We start from the raw sequence: 21,819 nt of genomic DNA, 5'->3' as shown, positions 1-21,819 counted from the left end.
AGTCATGCAAATAAAAAAATATCAATTTTGCTTTCCCATTCCCATTACAATCTACATATGAGATGAATCATCGAAACCTAAACATAAAACATACCATAAGCTAAACATAACTGGCAATTCAAATCTTTCCTATGTTTTCATCTGTTCCCTTCGTTCATTCAATCCAACACAGCATAACCCAGTGGGGTATGCTGCGTTCGCACGATGCGGCAAGCACTGTATTCCATCTTTCACGTCGCTGCGGAACTGTTCTCTCTTTCTCGTACAGACATCTGATGTCACTTTTGCTGATCAGTTTCAAAAAATGTACACAACTTACTGCTGAGTGATCACTTTATCCTTATTTGTTTGGTTTAATTGATATTACCTCCAACATAATCCCAATTTGTAGTTTGTGTGAACAGTTCGTTTGTTAATTGTTAAGAATTACGTGTTTTGAAAACGGCACATATCCCCAGGAACCCGAAAGATGTCTCGTTACACTCCGTCGAACCCTGGCAGCTACGCTCAGACATATAAGCTGGTTGTAGTGGGAGGAGGAGGTGTTGGAAAATCAGCAATTACTATACAGTTTATACAGGTATTTTTAGCAAAAGAGTGTTCTGTTTATTTAATTGTTATATGACTAAACGGAGCATCTGTAGATGAAAGGGAATTATGCTTACCCTACCAAAGTCAGCAGCTGTGGCATCTGCAAGATGTCTAACCGCAGATCATAAACCTCAAAAGACCCATCCATATACATGTCTCAAGTGGTGCATCATACTCAAGTGAGAGAAGTCACTCAAATCGATCACCGAAACCTCACCCGCAACGATGATCGGGTAGAATGCAAAATTCATTCATATTTGCTCCATTGGCGTGCGTTGTTCTCAACTCAATTCATACTGAAACTATGATGCGGGAGATCGCGGCAAACGACATTGATCGCCCACATAATTCCCTGCACGTTTCGTCATCCGTCCGTGATTGCGAGAGAATCTATCTTTTATTTAATATAGCGGTGCCAATTTTGCGTGGTAAAGAAAACAATCTGTTTATACTTTTAGCTAATTCGGTGTATTTTCACCTAAATAGTGATGCGATACGTACCTACAGAGTGGGCCAGCAGTTTCCAACTGGTGTGCTATGTAGTGACTTATAAATGATAGTGTAGACTCTTCCATCATTTTAGAAGGTGTGATCAAAATATGGTATTCAAAGATTTGCCCAAAAGTTTTATACTTTTTATATGATATATTTATAAAATCCGGATTTCCAAACCTTTTTGTTGCCGTCGTCGAATGAGTCATTACACAAGAATAGACAACACCAGTTTTGCTAATTTATATTCGTTTCCTTCTTTTATTTACGAGGAAAAAATTGGAATACTTTGAAGATCAATGCTCAATCTTTTCGATGAAATTTTTTTCGTACAAATTGCATGCAATTTTTCGATTTTGATCATTTATCTATCTTTCTTATTATTATTATATTATTTTATTTAATATGGTATGATGGGGCAAGATAGGTCGCCTAAGGCGAACCCTGAATGCTTCAAAACAGAAACATTTGATTCAACTTTTCAACGTGGATCTATAAAAATAGCTCATAATCTGTAAACCAGGAGTATGAAATAACAAAAATTCCACTTTTTATTTCTTTTTGAGTCAATAAAGTAGGAGTCTATTTATCCAAAACCAAAACCAAAAAATCCCGGGGTTAGATGGGTCAAACAGCGGGGCAAGATGGGTCACCTTTAAATTCTGCAATTAATATTGTTCTTATTCACAATATTAAATTATACACAGATAGATAGGTTTATTGTCTATGATTTAATTAAATAAAAAGGATTCTAAGCTTTAGATGAAGAAATGGCTCTACATTTGAAAATGTCTGCAATTTCTTATAAAAACAAGCCATCTGTGTAATGGTTTCATAAAGACAAAATGTATACATTTTTGATCAACAAATTAACACCATTATCACAGACAAACAGACATAACACTCGACAAATCTCCATCGTTCACTGATTTACTGGTAAATTCAAATAATCATAAGTTGGCCAATCGATCACTCGTGGCGCGCGCATCGGATTTGCTCGAGTTTGACGTTTGCACACTACCGCCATCTGGTTCGTGGTTTGCCAAACTAACTAAAATCAACAGATGTCGTTAATGTTTGAACGACGATGAATTTGATGAGTGAATGTTCAATGTGCTATGTCTGTTTGTCTGTGCCATTATGCTCAAAAATAACTTTAAAATGATTAAATCAGCAATGAAAAATTTGTTTTGCATACGAACTATGCCCTTCAGCATGTGCTGACTGATCTTGCCCCATTTGCAAGTTCATGTTAGTATGTCTCTTTTGTCGATCAAATTTATTTGTTCCAACGCAGTTAGTACAATATCGCCTACATAACTTATGATACCTTCACTGTATTACTAAAAATGTTTAAATTTTAGATTGCTTGACGAGATTACACGTTTTATAGAGAGTGTGTTACGCATAAGAAACAATGCTGAAAAATATTTTACCTTGCCATACTCAACAAAAATGAAATTTTATCATCAAATCGAGTGTCAATAAAGTATAACCAAATTATTTCGTCTAAAAAGTCATAATAGGGTAAAACGTCCTATCGTTGTGGTATGCCCTAATGTTGCGGTAGTGTTCATTCATTTCATTTATTTAGTTAACATCTAAACAGATAACACTGAATCAACAATTTGACGCCACAATGCACGGTTCGAGGCCGCATCTCTCCATCCTCGGATACACCCCACGCTCGCCAAGTCGTTCTGCACCTGATCTGCCCATCTCGCTCGCTGCACTCCACGCCGTTTCGTACCTGCCGGATCGGAAGCGAACACCATCTTTGCAGGGTTGCCGTCCGGCATTCTTGCAACATGTCCTGCCCATCGTACCCTTCCGGCTTTAGCTACCTTCTGGATACTGGGTTCGCCGTAGAGTTGGGCGAGCTCATGGTTCATTCTTCGCCGCCACACACCGTCTTCTTGCACACCGCCAAAGATGGTCCTAAGCACCCGTCTCTCGAATACTCCGAGTGCTTGCAAGTCCTCCTCGAGCATTGTCCATGTTTCATGTCCGTAGAGGACAACCGGTCTTATTAACGTCTTGTACATGACACATTTGGTGCGGTGGCGAATCTTTTTCGACCGCAGTTTCTTCTGGAGCCCGTAGTAGGCCCGACTTCCACAGATGATGCGCCTTCGTATTTCACGACTAACGTTGTTGTCAGCCGTTAGCAAGGATCCGAGACGAGACGAATTCCTCGACCACCTCGAAGGTATCCCCGTCTATCGTAACACTGCTTCCCAGGCGGGCCCTGTCGCGCTCGGTTCCGCCCACAAGCATGTACTTTGTCTTTGACGCATTCACCACCAGTCCAACTTTTGTTGCTTCACGTTTCAGGCGGGTGTACAGTTCTGCCACCTTTGCAAATGTTCGGCCGACAATGTCCATGTCATCCGCGAAGCAAATAAATTGACTGGATCTGTTGAAAATCGTACCCCGGCTGTTACACCCGGCTCTCCGCATGGCACCTTCTAGCGCAATGTTGAACAACAGGCACGAAAGTCCGTCACCTTGTCTTAGTCCCCGGCGCGATTCGAACGAACTGGAGTGTTCGCCCGAAATCTTCACACAGTTTTGCACACCATCCACCGTTGCTTTGATCAGTCTGGTAAGCTTCCCAGGGAAGCTGTTCTCGTCCATAATTTTCCATAGCTCTACGCGGTCTATACTGTCGTATGCCGCCTTGAAATCAACGAACAGATGGTGCGTTGGGACCTGGTATTCACGGCATTTTTGAAGGATTTGCCGTACAGTAAAGATCTGGTCCGTTGTCGAGCGGCCGTCAACGAAGCCGGCTTGATAACTTCCCACGAACTCGTTCACTAATGGTGACAGACGACGGAAGATGATCTGGGATATCACTTTGTAGGCGGCATTAAGGATGGTGATCGCTCGAAAGTTCTCACACTCCAGTTTGTCGCCTTTCTTGTAGATGGGGCATATAACCCCTTCCTTCCACTCCTCCGGTAGCTGTTCGGTTTCCCAGATTCTGACTATCAGTTTGTGCAGGCAAGTGGCCAGCTTTTCCGGGCCCATCTTGATGAGCTCAGCTCCGATACCATCCTTACCAGCTGCTTTATTGGTCTTTAGCTGTTGAATGGCATCCTTAACTTCCCTCAAGGTGGGGGCATCACTTTTGCTACTTTATATTATTTTCCTTCTTTTATTTACGAGGGAAAATGTTATGATGAAACTGGAATACTTTAAAGATCATTGTTCAATCTTTTCGATGAAATGATTTTTCGTACAATTTTCATGAAATTTTTCGATCCTTATAAATCAAAGTTGACATTTGTACGACTGCACATCACTCAACTTTTGCTAATTCATATTCGTTTTCCTCTTCTATTTACGATGAAACTGGAAAAAAATCAATATCAAAATCCAGTCTCTTCGATGAAGTGGTAAAAACGATAATGAAAAGATCGATGTGTGTTAATTTTTATTTGTGTAAAATCATTCTGAAGAACCAATTTGTTTTCTAAATACATAATGTACGCAACAAATTGTATCAGAAAAATGATAAATTTTTGACGAAACAAAGTTTGCCGGGTCAGCTAGTTTCAAATAAAAATAAGAAATGTTATATAGAAATTTTATTTTATTTTATACAAACTAAAAATATGAATTTAAACCCACCTACTAGGGTGGCTCAAATTAGCATGGGAAAAACTTTTTTCAATTTTTTTGATGGGCCGCCCTCTATTTGATGCCCTGATGCTCTGGACAAAATTTCAGCCAAATCGGTCAACGTTTGGGCGGTGCTAAACTCGTTGGAAGTTTATATGGAAAAATGTATGCAGAAACATCCAAAAACAGTGATTTGCAGTTGGACGGCACAATTTACGATCAAGAACCATGATACTCATTCAGTTCTTGTAGAATTAAATACAGAATGTTATGCAGAAAACCGCGAGAAGATTAGAGTTTGCCCGGCTAAGTTATTAGCATTTCTCTGAAGTGGGGTTTGAGCAAATTTCGTTTCTTTTACCTTTGAAAAGAAATAAATTCACCCCTACAACACTCCAGTAAAATGCTAATATATTTGCCGAAAAAACTCTAATCTTCTCGCGGTTTTCAGCAGAACATTCTGTAACATTCCGTCGAATGAAATTTATTGCGAGTAGTTCGGACAATGCTAAGTTTTTAAAAGTGTATCTGCAAAATTTGTACACATACACACATACAGACATCACCTCAGTTCGTTAAGCTGAGTCGATTGGTATATAACAGTATGGGTTTCCGGGCCTCCTATCGTCCCAAGTCGCAGATCATTATAGCTTATCAATTAACGATAATGGTCTGCGACTTGTGACTTCGTTTTTGGAGTGATCATAAAGGCAGAAATTAACCAAAAATCAAGACATAAATTTTTAAACCAAGCATGGAATATAGAAATGCTATAAGTCCTATCAGAATGTATCAAAACAACTAAACAAATATAAACATTCGATAATAAATTGACCTTTCCCGTACAAAACTGTATCTCGTTTTATTGTCTCAGTTGATTCTTTGGCTTATTTAAGGTCAACTTTCCCAAAGAATTCATATTTTTTAAGCCACTAACTATTTTTAAAATCGAAAACAAAAACCGAAAAAGTGCTGCACGTGTGAACCGGCCGGAAAAATTCACCTGATGTTCGTTCGCCAATCTTAAAAAAAAAGCACTTTCTCGATGTTTTAAATTTTAAAAATACTTAGAAGCGTCAAAAATATGGGTTCTTTGGGAAAGTTGATCTTAAATAAGCCAAATAATCGATTTAGCGAATATAAAATTTTAGCGAGAAAGGTCAATTGAACTTTCCTGTCAAAAATTGTATCTCGTTTTATTGTCTCAGTCGATTCGAATTATTTATGAAGCTTCTAACTATTTTAAGAATCAAAAACGAAAACCGAAAACGTGTGAACCGGCCTGAAAAATTCACTCGATGTTCGTTCATTGTCGGTCAAATGTTAGACCAATCTTGAAATACAGCACTTTTTCGATTTTTTGTTTCAAGTTTTCAAAATACTTAAGCCGTCAAAAAATATTGGTTCTTTGGGAAAGTTGACCTTAAATAAAATAAAAAATCGGTTGAGCGAATAAAAGAAATGACGGGAAAGGTCAATTGAATGAAATTGAATTTTATTAACTAGCTTAGTTATATAAGCACCCGCTATCACTATTTAATTGCTCACACCTGAATTTTTTTTTTTTTTTTACTGATTTTATTTGCTAATTATCTAATACATGCATTCATCTCTTAGACTAGGTGTTCCGTGTTTTCTTAACACTATCATCCTCATTTGCTATGTTATATTTTTAGTTATTATTAATACATTTCAATTGCCTCTGGCAGTTAGAATTTTTTCTCTGGTTGAATTGAACCATGTAGGAATTACAATGTTTTCAACTTAAACTAATCTTAACCTATTTTATACTAAGGGTACAAGGAATTAATCGTTGCAATAGAAGATTGCAACGATTTTTGTCTAAAATTGGAAATTATTTTGTTGGACATTTGTTGCAATGTCTCAATATTAGAAATTCTATGAAGTTCATTGGTACTATACCACGGAGGCAACTTCAGAATCATTTTCAGAATTTTATTTTGAATCCGCTAAAGTGCCTTCTTTCTGGTATTGCAGCAACTAGTCCATATTGGCACAGCATACAACATGGCAGGTCTAAAAATTTGTTTGTAAATCAAAAGTTTGTTCATAAGACAAAGTTTTGATTTTCTGTTTATAAGTGGATATAGACACTTAATATATTTGTTACATTTGGCTTGAAGGCCTTCAATGTGATTTTTAAAAGTTAATTTTTGATCTAGCAGAAGTCCTAATTAATTGGAACCCCATTCATAGTGACAATATGTCTGCTAGAAGGTTTCAAATAAGAAGCTCTCGGCTTATGTGGGAAAATTATAAGCTGAGTTTTGGAAGCATTCGGGGAAATTTTCCATTTTTGCAAGTAAGTGGAGAAAATATCCAAACTTTTGCAATCTACTACAAATGGCACGAAGGCTACGCCCTTTGGCTGAGAGACCTGTGTCATCTGCAAACAAAGATTTTGACACCCTGGTGGTAAATCAGGTAAGTCAGAAGTAAAAATGTTATACAAAATGGGCCCCAGTATGCTGCCTTGGGGACACTAGTTCTTACAGGTAATCTATCAGATCTCAAATTCTGATAGTTTACCTGCAGTGAGCGATCTGATAAATAATTTTCGATCAGTTTAATAATGTACAGAGGAAAATTAAAATTCATCAATTTTACAATCAAACCTTCAAACACTGTCAAATGCTTTCTCTATATCAAGAAGAGCAACTCCAGTCGAATATCCTTCAGATTTGTTGAGCCGAATTAAATTCGTTACTCTTAATAACTGATGGGTGGTTGAATGCCCATGGCGAAAACCAAATTGCTCATCAGCAAAAATAGAATTGTCATTAATATGAACCATCATTCTATTTAAAATAATCTTTTCAAACAGTTTGCTTATTGAAGAAAGCAAACTGATTGGGCGATAACTAGAAGCCTCAGCTGGATTTTTGTCCGGCTTCAAAATTGGAACAACTTTGGCGTTCTTACATTTATCTGGAAAGTATGCCAATTGAAAACATTTGTTAAATAAATTAACCAAAAAGAGTAAAGACCATCATCACCCGGGGCTTTCATATTTTTAAATTTTCTAGTAATAGATTTCACTTCATCCAAATTAGTTCCCAACGAAGGGTCAAAAACATTCTCTTGATTGAGAATGTCTTCGAAGCTCCGTGTAACCTGATCCTCAATTGGACTAACGAGACCTAGACTAAAATTATGGGCACTCTCGAACTGCTGAGCAAGTTTTTGAGCCTTTTGGCCATTTGTTAATAAAATTTTATTTCCCTCTTTAAGCGCTGGAATTGGCTTTTGAGGTTTTTTTAAGAATTTTCGTTAATTTCCAAAAGGGTTTCGAACTGGGATTCAACTTTGAGACATTATTCTCAAAGTTGGTATTTCTCAGATTAGCGAAACGTTTTTTAATTTCATTTTGCAAATCTCGCCAAATAACTTTCAAAGCGGGATCGCGAGATCTTTGGTATTGCCTTCGCCTCACATTTTTAAGACGGATCAGTAGCTGAAGATCGTCGTCAATAATAATGGAGTTGAATTTAACTTCACATTTCGCAATTGCACGTTTTCTGGCTTCGACAATTAAATTTGTCAAAGATACGAGCGCATTGTCAATATCAATTTTGGTATCCAAAGGAATATTAACATCAAAATTCCTATATAAATCCTAATATAAATCCCAATCAGCTCTATGATAATTAAAAGTAGAGCTGATCGGATTATAAATGGCTTCTTGTGAGATTTCAAATGTCACAGGAAGGTGATCAGAGTCAAAGTCAGCATGAGTTACCAATTGGCCACACAGCTGACTTGAATCCGTTAAAACCAAATCAATTGTCGAAGGATTTCGAGTGGATGAAAAACAAGTTGGGCCATTGGGATATTGAATAGTATAATATCCCGCAGAACAATCTCCAAATAAAATGTTGCCGTTGGAATTGCTTTGAGCATTATTCCATGAACGGTGTTTGGCATTGAAGTCACCAATTACGAAGAATTTTGATTTGTTGCGAGTCAGAATTTGAAGCTTTGAAGCTTTCAACAAATTCTTTTGCTGCCCATTGCATTGAAAAGGCAAGTAGGCTGTAATGAAGGAAAATTGACCAAAATTTGTTTCAACAGAAACTCCCAAGGTTTCAAAAACTTTGGTTTCAAACGAAGAAAATAATTTATGTTTGATACGTCTATTAATGACGATGGCGACCCCACCACAGGCGCTGTCAAGACGATCATTTCTGTAGATAAAATAGTTTGGATCTCTTTTAATGGAGAGTCCTGATTTTAAATACGTTTCAGTTATAATGGCAATATGCACATTATGAACTGAAAGGAAGTTGAATAATTCATCTTCCTTACCCTTTAGAGAGCGGGCATTCCAATTTAGAACTTTCACACAATTATTTAGATCCATTAAAACGGAGTCCGATAACAATTTTTTGTGTGTACTTTATACCAACCTGAACAGCTTCTGGTATGGTATTTGCTTTGAACATTGCATCAATCATGTGATGCAATTGTTCAGTTAAAAATCAAAATCGGAAGCAGTCATGCTACCTGAATCGGCAACATGACCATTATTTTCCGTTGGGACATGGGTATAAACCTCATTTTGAGAAGAGAAATTTTGTCTACCAGCAGCGATGTTTGCATACGTAGGTACATTGGAAAAATTGGAATTTACTGAAGTGCTTGCTACCCGTTGGCGAGCGGCAAAATTTGTTTGTGAATTGTGGTGGGTATGAATTGCTCGACCGGTAACCGGATCCGATTGGAATTTCCCGTCATCAATTTTGCACGGGAATTCAAAACTTTTTTGCGTGAAGGGCATTCCCAGAAATTGGATTTATGGTTGCCCCACAATTTGCACATTTAAATTTATTGAATCTTTCTCTCACAGGACATGCGTCCTTGGCGTGAGAGGTTCCACCACAAATCATGCATTTAGCATCCATGTGACAATGTTTGGTTCCATGACCCCACTTTTGGCACTTACGGTACTGGGTGGGGTTTTGAAATTTCCCCAGGCTCAGTGGAAATGTTCCCATGTAACACGGACATGGGACATAATACAGGCCTTTTCCAAACTTTTCATACTATTTAGTTCACTTTTGTTAAAATGAACTAAATAAAATTCTTGAGAAATGCCCCTCTGGGAAGTACCAGAGTGGGATTTCTTTTTCATCTTAATTACTTGGACTGGTGAAAATCCAAGTAATTGAGAAATTTCAATTTTTATTTCATCCAGTGATTTATCATCACTGGGGAGACCTTTCAAGACGACTTTGAACAATCGCTCAGTTTTGTCGTCGTATGTGAAGAATTTATGGCGCTTCTCAGTTAAATACTGAAGAAGACGTTTGCGATCGTCAAAGGATCCCGGCAAAACGCGGCAGTCACCCTTCCTAGCAATCTGAAATGAAACCTTGATCCCCTGAAGGTTACTCAAAATCTCATTCCTAAAGCCAGAAAACTCGGCAACAGATACCACAATCGGCGGAATCCTTTGTTTTTTCGCATGAATCGAATCACCTGGGCTAGAGGTATATTCAATTTGCCCAATTGCATCATTAATCAAATCGAACTGATTGCTCAGTTCGATTGGAGAAGAATTATTTCCGATATTAGAGTTAGAAGGAATATCTGAATTCTCCAGCTTCCTTCTATTTTTCCGCGCTTTGGCAGGACGGTCTTGAAACCTTGTTTCTTTGAAGGAAGTGGAGAATTCAGAGACTCTTCCTATTGTTTTATTAATGCTCATTGCTGAGCGTGGAGACGTGACCTTCTAAGAAGTTTTATCCCAGAACGGTGTCCCTGCAGGATTACCACCGCTTGTCGGAATTTTACTTCCGCAAACGGGTCCAACGTAAAACGAAGGCACGGGTCCTTGCAAAGATCGTAACGGGATCAGTGGGTACAAATAGCGCTAAGAAGCACCGTTGAAATTAAAATAGCTTCGGGTAGTATTAAAAACTTCCTTCCGCAAAGAGAGAAAGAACCGCACAGCACAAAAGCACGATGCGGTCTGCTCACACCTGATATATTGCATTCAACTTACCTTGAGGGTGTATCCAAAAGCTGATTAACACTATTTTATGCGAAATATGTCCCAACCACTAAGAAATCTATCAATGTTGCCTAAAATCCTTCCTCCAATTATTGGTACAATGTTCCAATAGTTGCGACCTTTTTTAATTCGTGTTCCTATAGTTGCGGATCCCTTTGTTTTTTTTACAGGACTCTCAACTATAGGAAAGGAACACTACCGCAACTATTGGTGCAAAGGCCAAAAATAAATAAGGTATTTGAGGATAATTCGGCACCAACATTTCAACATTTGTAAACAAAAGCTTCTCACGTCGCTGGTGGGCAAATTAGAGTCCACCCACGCAATCCAGCGCCATTGCATGAAGAAAGAGGATTCACTGCTTCCATCAGTGGTGCTAGATTGTGTAGGTCGGCTCAAATTAGCCCACCAGCGATGTGAGAAGCTCTTGTTTACAAAAGCAGTTTCGCCCTTTTGAAATGTTGGTGCCGAATTCACCGATTTCGAGGATATTCCAAAGCTGTTTTCGCTTGTTTCGTAGAATGACAGTTCACATTATTGATCATCAATGTGGGTTGCTACGATTATTCTGTAGATTCTCTAAAAACTACACTACCGCAACTATTTATCACCCACCCCACGACTATCGGAACTTCTATCCTACTCCGTCTGGCGTGTTGATGACTAGGCCAAGTCCGACCCACCCACATAGCTTCCATTTCCAGCCTGCTGTGGGCTTCTTTCATCTTCTCTCCAAAGCGAGGCGAAAACGCATGTACGAAAATATCAAGAATTTGTCGTAACCCCCTGCATATCACTGGATGAAAAAGAATCACATCCTCGCTCGGTGCGGCCTGGCAGGTAGCTAAGTAGCCATTTGCTCCACACCTTCAGTACAGCTTACCATACTGCCCAACATCTCATATTTGTCCCATATGAATAGGAAATCCAGCAAAGATGGGACTGATATTCAATCGTAGGCTACGTTGCCCAGGCACTGATACCAAGCACTTATATGCCTTCTTGGCTTCTGCTAGAAGTGTTTGGATTGAAGCAGCCTGCGTTTCCGCAATCGCAATATCCTGAATCTCGACGTTACACTGATTCTTCAGTTCGTCCACCAGCTTCGGTAATTTTATCCAGTCCCTTACACTGGACTACCGCTACAGGGCATAGATTGGATCCCATCACCCAGCACATCCTCCTTCAACTTTTGATTCGCGAAACGCTTCAGCGCAGCATCCTGCATCAGAACGAGAATCATCTCACCTTTTTGCGATCTACGGATGCTATTGATATCTCCACCTAGGCAAAGGAGCTTTACATCACATCTCATGTCCTCCAGGGCATCGGCGTAGCTTTTGTCTTAAGTATTGATAATAATTACCTCGCCTCTGTCCCTTAATCTTAATTTTTCATAAATATTATGCATTTGCTCGGCAGAAAGCAACAGAGGATACACTGGTGGAAATAAGTTTAAAGACAAGCTCGGTTTCCATACAAAATGGTCATATTGGGAAGCCAATATCTCGATTCTTAGCGATTCGATTGGGCTGATTTTTTGCCAACAAGCCTAAAATGACTTGAATTTTTATTCAATGATAGTTACATTTATGCATATATTCTGGTTATACGCGTTTCTGATGGAAATAATTATAAAGACATTTCCGTTGTATGGAGCTCCATATAAAAAAGTGGTGTCTTTATAAGGTACACTGGGGGAAGTGGAAAAGGAAAAATCGATAATTCATGTTCAAATTATTGTAAAAGCAATTCAAATGATCTAAATGCATTAAATCATTATGGCCTCTCAAAAACAGTCCAATTTGCACCAACTGTGCAGTAATTCATACCATTTTAGTCGCTTGAAATTTATAAAAATATATTTGAAATTCAGGAGTTATTCTTCCACTTACCCTAGCGGAATGGGGTAAGTGGAAAATCCAAGTTATCTTGACCTTCAATTGTGATGAGTAGTGATATATGATTAAAATCAAGACGGCAATTGCTCTGAGTATCTTTTGTTGAATAATTTTATTAAATTAAAGGAATAGGTCTCCAAGGTATTCTTGTAATAGCTAGGGGACGGCTGGTTGTGCCTTCCCGAACACTATGTGTACGTGAAATCAGTATTTTCGCCCCAAAGATGAACTTTTTTGAGGGAGAATGAACTTACATAAACTTATTGACTCAGTTTAACGAATTGAGAAGATGTCGGTATGTGTGTGTTTGTTGGTATGTTTGTGCGCAATACACGTACAAAATTATCACCTATTTTCATGCACTTGTCCCTACCCGATTTGTTCGCAACAAATTGCATTCAACGGTGAAACTTGTTATGAATATAAATGAATATGTTTTATGGAATATATTTACCTATCAGTGCTATTTTTATTTTTCTCATGTTTTTTTTTCATATGTAAAACACGTGAAAGGTATCAATACCGATAGGTGGATTAATCAGGCGTTTTCTTATGTATATTAGTCCAAACACCACTGGAATCACAATGATTACAAAGAAGGAACATATTAAGATTCATAGCAATCGAAATAAATCATGAAGGAAAGGAAAATTTTGCGTAATCGGAACATTATCCACTTCCCCCGCAGTGTTCGATACCAGGGGTAAGTGTAAAATCCTTAAATTATTTTCTTCCATGGTACCAACCACTACAAATTGAATGTGATTAGTTTAATTGTATTGTAATGGTCACCTGTGGTGCTAAATCACTGGAAAAAGGAACAATTTAGCACGTAAGAATTGATTTTATGAATGCAAAAATTAACTTTTCGCGAAACCTAAAATGACAGTTCCAGCGTAAACTGTGTTAGTGTTAGTATAACACAGATTTTAACATAGTATTAGTGTGAACATTAAACTATATTTTTGCACAATGTTATGGTGTGGTGAAAACTGTAAAATCCGTACAATTGAAATTTTTCGAGTCGATTTTTACACTTACCCCCTTTTTCCACTTCCCCCAGTGTACCTTAATTATTTCCAGATTTTGAGGTCAAAATCTACAGAGATGTATACAATTTACTCAAAGATCGAAAGTTCAAGTTAAAAACAGGTGCCTAGTAAAATTTCAGCCAAATCGAATCGCTACGAATCGAGATATCGATCCTCAATCATGATGAAAATGTATGAAAATCATGCTTGTCTTTATACTTATTTCCGGCGGTATATGGTTCCTTCCTTTAATTTTGGCATTTGTTTATTTGTTTGTTTATTTTTTTTGTTAAATCCCTTCTTTCAAAGGATGCATTTGTCCGGCAGAAGGCAAGAGAGAATATGATTCATATTCTTTATCATAGGAATTATCTCGGTTTGAGGAAAGGAAAGATATGATCCCTGCTTTCAAATGAAGCATTCGCCAGGAAGAAGACAAAAGAGGATATGGTTCCATCTTTCATTTCAGGGATTTGCTCGTATTAAGACCCTGTTATCCCTTTTTTCGAAGAATACATCAAGCCATTTCAAAGCACTTGGGTTTTCAGCCCAAACAGTTTGAAAACCCCTGGAAACTTTTTTGGCTTCAGTTTGGCGAGGAAGGATCTCCAAAATAAAAACAATTCAAACCATGTAGCTTGATGACTCAATAAAAAATTATGATAATTTAGAATGGCTGTTTAAATGAAGGAACTCAATGCACATACTATGCATCCCGAGAGCCACTACTCTATATGCGCCGTACGTTTTGTTTTAATTTAGAATGCTCAGCAATGAACAGATGCACTTTATTTATACCGCTGATTCTAACCATCATCGGGTCCTCAACCCAAGCAGTCAATCGCCAAAACGAAAACATCTGCAAGCTTCGTACTTTTTGAAATTTATTCTCAACGATTGATGTAATATTTAAATGCATGTACGCTATCACCTTCAAAGCAGCATAATATGATTTTGTGATTCATACATTTTTCGCTGTCTTGGTGATTATGGGACATGCATACTTCCAAGGCGATCAAGCGGATTTATTGACATTTTGATATCTTTTATTGTAGATTGAAGTATAGGTGATAAAATTTGAAAGTTTTTTATCGTTGTATCGTTGCATCAGAATATTGCCACATCCCAATTTTGTATTTGGTGATGGTGATTTTAAGACATGCATACTTCCAAGGCGATCAAGCGCATTTATTGACATTTTGATATCATTTATTGCAGAATAAATCATAGGTGATAAAATAAAACAAATATCGACGTAGCATCTTACAACGAGGAAATTTCCACATCGCAATTATGTATTTTAAGCACTTCTTCAATTATCAACTAAAAGAAATCTCGCTATTTAAAATTTGCCTAGACCGAAGCGGGTTTTGAACCCAGATCTTCTACCTTCCACGCATCTACCGCATAAAGCCACCATTATTAAAGTGGTTGAAAAAAAAACTGAGTAGAACTTTACTTCATACACATATTCATTTCATTTCATTTTTCTAATCTTTCAGAGCTATTTTGTAACCGATTATGATCCAACTATCGAAGACTCATATACAAAGCAATGCGTTATTGATGATGTTCCGGCGAAACTGGACAGTAAGTTTACACAACAATTGTACACTGTTCGAAAAAAAATATTCAACATTTATGACCTTTCCTTTCACCCCAGTCCTGGATACTGCTGGTCAAGAAGAGTTCAGTGCCATGCGGGAACAGTACATGCGCTCCGGTGAAGGATTCCTGTTGGTGTTTGCCGTAACGGACCATGCCAGCTTCGACGAGATGTACAAATTCCACAAGCAAATCTTGCGCGTCAAGGATCGTGACGAATTCCCCATGCTGATGGTTGGAAACAAGTCGGACTTGGACCATCTGCGAGTAGTGTCACTCGAGGAAGCCCAGCAGCTAAGCCGACAACTCAAGATACCGTTTATCGAATGTAGTGCCAAGAATCGAGTGAATGTCGATCAGGCCTTCCATGAACTGGTACGAGTTGTGCGAAAATTCCAACTTTCCGAGAGACCTCTAATCGACGAGAAGGGCAAAAGAAAAGGAGGGAAAAAGAAATGTTGCATCCTGTAAAAAGATGCTTACACTTTTTAGCGCACAATTAAACAATTTTTCGAAAGCACCTAATTTACGTCATTTAGCATGAGTTAATGATGTGCTTATAAACGATTTCATGAATGCTACACAGCCTCTAAAGTGGGTGCGTATGCATTGATTACTGCCGTACTACTATTCATTTTTTAACGTTTCAAATGTGTTTGGACAATACAAACTGTGGCACAGCAACCACGAAATTGAAATACTTTAAACCGCAAATTATTTACAAAATTGGAAACATCTATCCCAACGTGTGCCATATGTTTGCAATAAGTTGATTATGACTACGTAAAAAAATAGAAACATCAAAACGAGCGTGCCTAATTGATATTTAATATCATCGGTTTTACTAAACGATACATACTAAATCAGCCCAGGAAAGAAACGAGACACATCATGTGTAGTTGATCGTAAAGCATTTTAAACCTAGTTTGTCTATTTTTAATCTAGAGCCCAATGTTTACAATTATTTTAACTAACTCCTCAACAAACAAGTGGACAAACAAATATCGTGTCTTCAAGACGTCAAAATCGAAAATAAAATATCAACACCATATTGAAAAAGCAAAACGAGTATATTTACTACTACTTATATGTAAGACTTATACTGTATAGGTAGCTATATGTTGCATTGTGCTTTATCAACGAGAACAGAGTTTTAAGAAATGCCAGATATTTATATATGTTTACACCATTGCGAATAACATAATAACTACCGCCCAACGTAGTAAGGCGTAAGGTTAATAAAAATTATTGAAGTTTTAAATTGGATGCAATGTAATATCAATATTAACCAAAATAACTAGCTTTAAATGTGCTTAAAAGTTATGCAAAATAGAATTAGAAACAACGCGAAAAAAAAAACAAAACAGATACACACAATTTGGAAAAGGTGCTAAATTAATCCGTTCTATTTATTTTCAATAAATGATTCGAACTACTTTTCTGTATGCCGTATATATTTTGCAGTAATCTATTTATAGAAATACATGTATTGACCAACTAAAGATGACAACTAATTACATTATTTCAACAAAAATGTACCGAAATCCTACAGCGGATAAGGGGTTCCGAAAAAAATTACTTCCTACCTACCACACTTAGTTTTTATTTCTGCAGCTCGGCAAAAATCCGCACAGCCGTGCGCCAGCAGAAAGAAAAACTGATATTCCGGCAAAAATGTCATTTATTAGCTGATTTTCGGCAAATTATTTGCTGATTTTCAGCAACTTTGACAGAAATTTCGACAAAAAAGATGTTTCCTGGAGCCCGGCTGTGCGAATCTCGGTAAAAGTTCAACATTTTGCTCAGATGTCTACTGGCACACACCTTGGAACTGTTGGACATCATCCTCGATATTACCGCAACAGCAGCCGAAGGTCTCTTGCACGCATAGTCGACATGGCTGGCGAAGGCCAGCTTGTCGTATCAAAGGAGCTTTGATGCTATCGCGACTTCACCCACATGAATTACTGCATGTTTAACCGACTTTCGGTTGTTGACGATAACCACTTCCGTCTTATGTTGAGCGAGCTCCAGGCCTGCAGCGCTCATCCAATCCGTCACCGTGCTGATCGCGTGTGCTGCGGTCAGTTCTTTCTACCTTGGGAATTGACTTCCCGTAGACCTCCAAGGTTATGTCATCGGCGAAGCCGATCCCAGAAGGGAACTTTAGCTTTAGAACACCGCCATACATAAGGTTGCATAATACCGGGCCCAGCATTGAACCTTGCGGAACTCCTGCGATAATAGGAACGCTTCTCTAACCGGCATATGTCTCGTATAATAGTACACGGTTCTGGAAATAGCTTCCCAAAATCCGGTACAGGCCCAACAGCAGGCTAAGCCGGTGTAACGAGCTTGCGCTTGCGCTGTTGAATGCGTTATTCACATCAAGTGTCACTAACGCACAGTTTCGAATACCTCGCCTTTTCTGTTGGATCGCTATCTCGGCGGTCTTTACCACCGAGTTAATAGCGTCCAACGTGGACTTGCCCTTGCGAAAACCGAACTGATTGCTTGACTGGCCGTCAGCCTGTTGAGGATGATCCTCTCTAGCAACTTGCCCATCGTGTCTATAAGACAGATTGTTCTAGCTTTCTTCGACATGTTCGGGATTCCTATGATTGCTGCCTTGAGAGCGCTGTTCGGAACTCCATCAGGCCCTGGAGCTTTGTTGTTTACCAGGGATTTGGCCACCGCGAGTAACTCTTCGTTCGTCACCGGAGCCGCCACTTCGGCCGCACCCATATTGCCTTGCGGCATAGATGCATCCTGAACAGAACATGAGCCAAGAGCGTGCCTTGGTGTTCTTAGTTTTGAACTCTGAACACAGTTCAATGTGCACTGGGTTGATACGCAAGCAAAAACGATCATGGTAACGAAGGTTCCCTTCATTTGAAACTATGCAAAAACATACAAGCATGCTTGATTTCTATCCGTTAGATGCCCACGTGTTCCATTACTAGACGAAAAATGTGTAGCATGCCGTCGCTTGAATTCGTTTGTCTAGGATACAAGTTACTATGTTAGGTCAGTGCTCTTGAACATTGTGAACGTTTTGAACACGAACACGCGTTCTCGTGCTCAGAATGCATCTCTGCCTTGTGGTGCAGGTGGCCAGGGACTTGTCACTCGGGACGGGAAGAGTACCTCGATAATTCACGCCAACCTATCCGGGGACCGTTCGGGGTTGAAAAGCCCCTTTGATTTTGGCCATCACTATCCTGTAGGTGTCGCCCCACGGACTCGCATTGGCTCTTTTGCATAGGTTGTCCAAACACGATCTTTTACTGCTCTTGATGGCCTTCTTAAAGGCCAGTTTCGCAGCTCGAAACACTTCACGGCAGTCCACTCTTTCATCCTTTGTGCGGGCACGTTGCATCCTTAGTCTACCCGAGTAGCACAACTCTCGCTGATTTGGTTGCAGCAACTCAAATGTGACCAAATTTGATTACATATGAGTTATTGTAGCTTCTTTAGAACATGTGTGCTGCTTGGGTAGCAGTCTGAGGTAGGTTGATCGAAAGGCCGCAATCTCGGCACTCCACCAGTATACCGGGCGTCTTCCATTTCTCGGAAGGGCTTTCCTCGGCATGGTGGCGTCACACGCGCGTGATAGAACAGCTACCAACGCATCCCCGCTTGGACCATCAGTGTTGGTTTTCAGTCTCAGGGCCGTTGTCGAAGTGATTGGTCCTCCATCCACGGACCTTACAGGGATACCCGGACTTCGGATGTTGCAAGCCATAGTTGATCTTAAAGCGAATTGCTAGATGAGCACTATGGATGTAACCCTCGTCTACCCTCCAGTCCAAGACTGGTGCCAGACCAGGAATGACAAACGTTACGTCAATCGATGACTCGACCCCGTTCCTTCTGAAAGTGCTAGCGGAACCATCATTGACTCGCACTGCGTCGAGCTTCGCTAACGTCTCTGATAACGCTTGACCCCTTTGATTGGTGCAACGGCTGCCCCACTCTACTGCAAGCGTTAAAATCTCCTGCTATGACGACCGGCATATGACCCACTAGGTCGGCCGATAGCCTATCGATCATCTGGTTAATCTATTCTAATGGCCACCTTGGTGGGGCATAGCAGCTACACCATTGATCTCGACTATCGCGACCGAGGGTACCGCCCCGTCGTGCAAATAGCCGCCATCCTAGACCAGACCGCCACCCAATTGCCGTAATCGACAGGGACGTTGTACGGGTCGGACAGGAGGGCGACATCGGTCCTCGACTCCGAGACCTACTGCCACAGCAGCTGCTGAGTAGTTGCACAGTGGTTAAGATTCAACTTTGTTACTTGCACGGCTTCTTCTTATTTGTCCCTCCGATGGGACACGAAGATCCACCCATAACGTGGTTACCAGCTTGCTTTTTGCTGGCGCAGATGAGGCACTTTGGTGCCTTATCGCATTCCTGCGCCTTGTGCCCTTCCTCACCACAACGACATCACAGGCTGCTACAGTCGTAGGACATGTGCCCCAACTCTAAGCACCGATAGCACCTGTCCACTGAAAGCGGATGGAGTTTGTCACTGGGCCAACCGATCTTCAACTTCCCTCGCTCCATTACCTTTTTTGGCTTTCGCAACAGGTAACCTAAGATAGGCTACCTGCGTGCCTAAGGGACCGCCTTTCAGGCGTACATAAGTCTTCTCGACCTCTGTACCACACTGGTCTCTGACGGCAGAGACGACGACGTCCGCGTTCGTAACCGCATCCAGTTGCTTGCACTGGAGGGTCACTTCCGCCCCCAACGACCTCACCTCGGCGTCGTCACCCAAGACCTCTTGGACCAGCTTCCTGTAGTTAGTCCCAATAGTCTGCGCTCCGCGTTTCAGAACCAAGATCATGTTCCCGGTCTTGGTGCGTCTGACGCTTCGCATGTCTTGACCCAGCGACGAAGGCTTTTTGTCTGCCCCCGTATCAATTTAAGGACTTTAGCGTACTTTTGCTTATCAGTTTTCATCAACAAGGCCTCGCCTCTGTCTTTAGTTTTCTTTCCGGGTTGAGACGCGCTTCGACCTACTAACCAGCTGCCAGGGATTTTCGGTCCCTTGTGCCGATGGCACAGGCCGGCTGGTACCGTTTTGCGGCCCGGTGACTTTTTGGGCCGAGTAGTCACCTTCTTGGGTCCACGCCCTTCGGGCTCCTCAGCAACCGATCTGCTCCGTCCAGACGACGTTTGGCCTTTATGGTCTTCGTTTGGCTTTGCTCTGAGCGCCTTGGCCGGATTGCTGCCTGAGCCGTTTTGGGTTAGGCGCAGTCTTTTTTTCATTGGCGTCAGGGCGAATTCAATCGCCTCTTGGGCCATAGTCGCTCCTCCAAGGAAGGAGAAGACATCATTTTGGGCACCTTTGTCGGCCGTCTTTATCCCACCACCCGCCTGATAAACGCATCCTGTTAGTTCTTGTCTTGCGACAGCCTGGCGGAGCATCCGAAGGTTATGTTTCGGTTCCTTACTGATGTTCTGCCTTGCGCTCGCGAACTCGATGATATCATCGAGTTGCTCGGCGACCACCCGCATCCCGGGTGGCGTGTCGATAGGGCTATACTCCATCACTGCTGGAGAGACTCCGGTGCTGCTAGTTGCAGTCTCCGTTACTCCGCTCTCCGCCTCCCTGGGAGGAGACCTCACCAAACCCCCTTAGCAAAGGCGTTTACCACCTCCATGCCTAACGCATCGTCAAAAGAATTATTTTTAGCTTCACTCATTGTATTTGGGTCCCCCTTGTGGCTGCCGTCGAATCCTACTGGAGTAGTCGCCTTTAATGATCCCATGGTTATCTTTGCATGTCTTACAGCAAGAATTGACACTTACGTGTTTAGGGCCAGATCAGCGCAAGTCAGGAAAGGACATCTTAGCCTACCAGTAGGCAAAGCTTGGTGGCAGGATTGTACAGCGTGCTACAAGACCTGTCACGGTTTTAGGGGACGGAAGACAGCCTAGCCATTAGCCCACTCGCCGTTTCGAGTCAGTGTCACCCGACTCTACTAAGAGAGTAGAATGTCAGACTGCTAGCCCTCGCTTTCACAATATTACGATATCCAAGACAAGGTCCGTTAACACGCGGCCAGAATGCCATAATGAGGATCCCACAGGTATTGATCCTGATGTGCCAATTGGCACTCTCTGGGCTCCTGTGCGCTTTGAGCGGCACACGGTCGATGTAGCACAAAAAGGTTCTGGTCCCACAAAATTCTGGGATGACCCAAGCCTTACCAATTTATTGGCTCTTTCGTTTCCATCAATGTCGCAATGACCCCAATATACATTGACTCTATTACGACAAGACAATTTTTGGAGTACCTGAATACACTCCCAAACAGTTTTAGATGTGCATGTTGCCGACTTCAGAACATTAAAAGCTGCTTGACTGTTGAACATTATGCAAATATTTGAATGTCTATAGTTTCTGCGTAAGTAAGCATATTTAGGTGCATTTTAGTATTTCTGCTTGGAATACAGTTGGCCATGATCCCATAGGAATTGATGTCTTTTCCTGGACAAGTTACTCCTGCTCAAAGTCCAT

General features: G+C 40.5%; 1 protein-coding gene across 1 annotated transcript; it reads left to right on the top strand.

Annotated features, from left to right (window-relative positions):
- Positions 1-262: 262 nt before the first annotated feature.
- On the top strand, positions 263-16,783 carry LOC134228127 (ras-like protein 2). The gene is made up of 3 exons (XM_062709907.1): positions 263-580; positions 15,179-15,266; positions 15,340-16,783. Exons 1-3 carry the CDS (start codon positions 470-472, stop codon positions 15,750-15,752), a joined length of 612 nt encoding a protein of 203 aa, XP_062565891.1. The 5' UTR covers positions 263-469; the 3' UTR covers positions 15,753-16,783.
- Positions 16,784-21,819: the final 5,036 nt, after the last annotated feature.

The sequence above is a fragment of the Armigeres subalbatus genome, chromosome 3 (assembly GCF_024139115.2).
Source record: "Armigeres subalbatus isolate Guangzhou_Male chromosome 3, GZ_Asu_2, whole genome shotgun sequence".
In the NCBI taxonomy this organism is placed as follows: Eukaryota; Metazoa; Arthropoda; class Insecta; order Diptera; family Culicidae; genus Armigeres; species Armigeres subalbatus.
Note: the sequence above shows the minus strand (reverse complement) of the source record. Positions and strands in the feature narration are given on the sequence as shown.

What these genes read in the sequence shown, in the direction of transcription:
- LOC134228127 (XM_062709907.1), top strand. Translation starts at nt 470, where the DNA reads ATGTCTCGTTACACTCCGTCGAACCCTGGCAGCTACGCTCAGACATAT. An exon ending in TTACTATACAGTTTATACAG is followed by an intron (nt 581 to 15,178) that starts GTATTTTTAGCA and finishes CTAATCTTTCAG; the next exon opens with AGCTATTTTGTAACCGATTA. An exon ending in TGTTCCGGCGAAACTGGACA is followed by an intron (nt 15,267 to 15,339) that starts GTAAGTTTACAC and finishes CTTTCACCCCAG; the next exon opens with TCCTGGATACTGCTGGTCAA.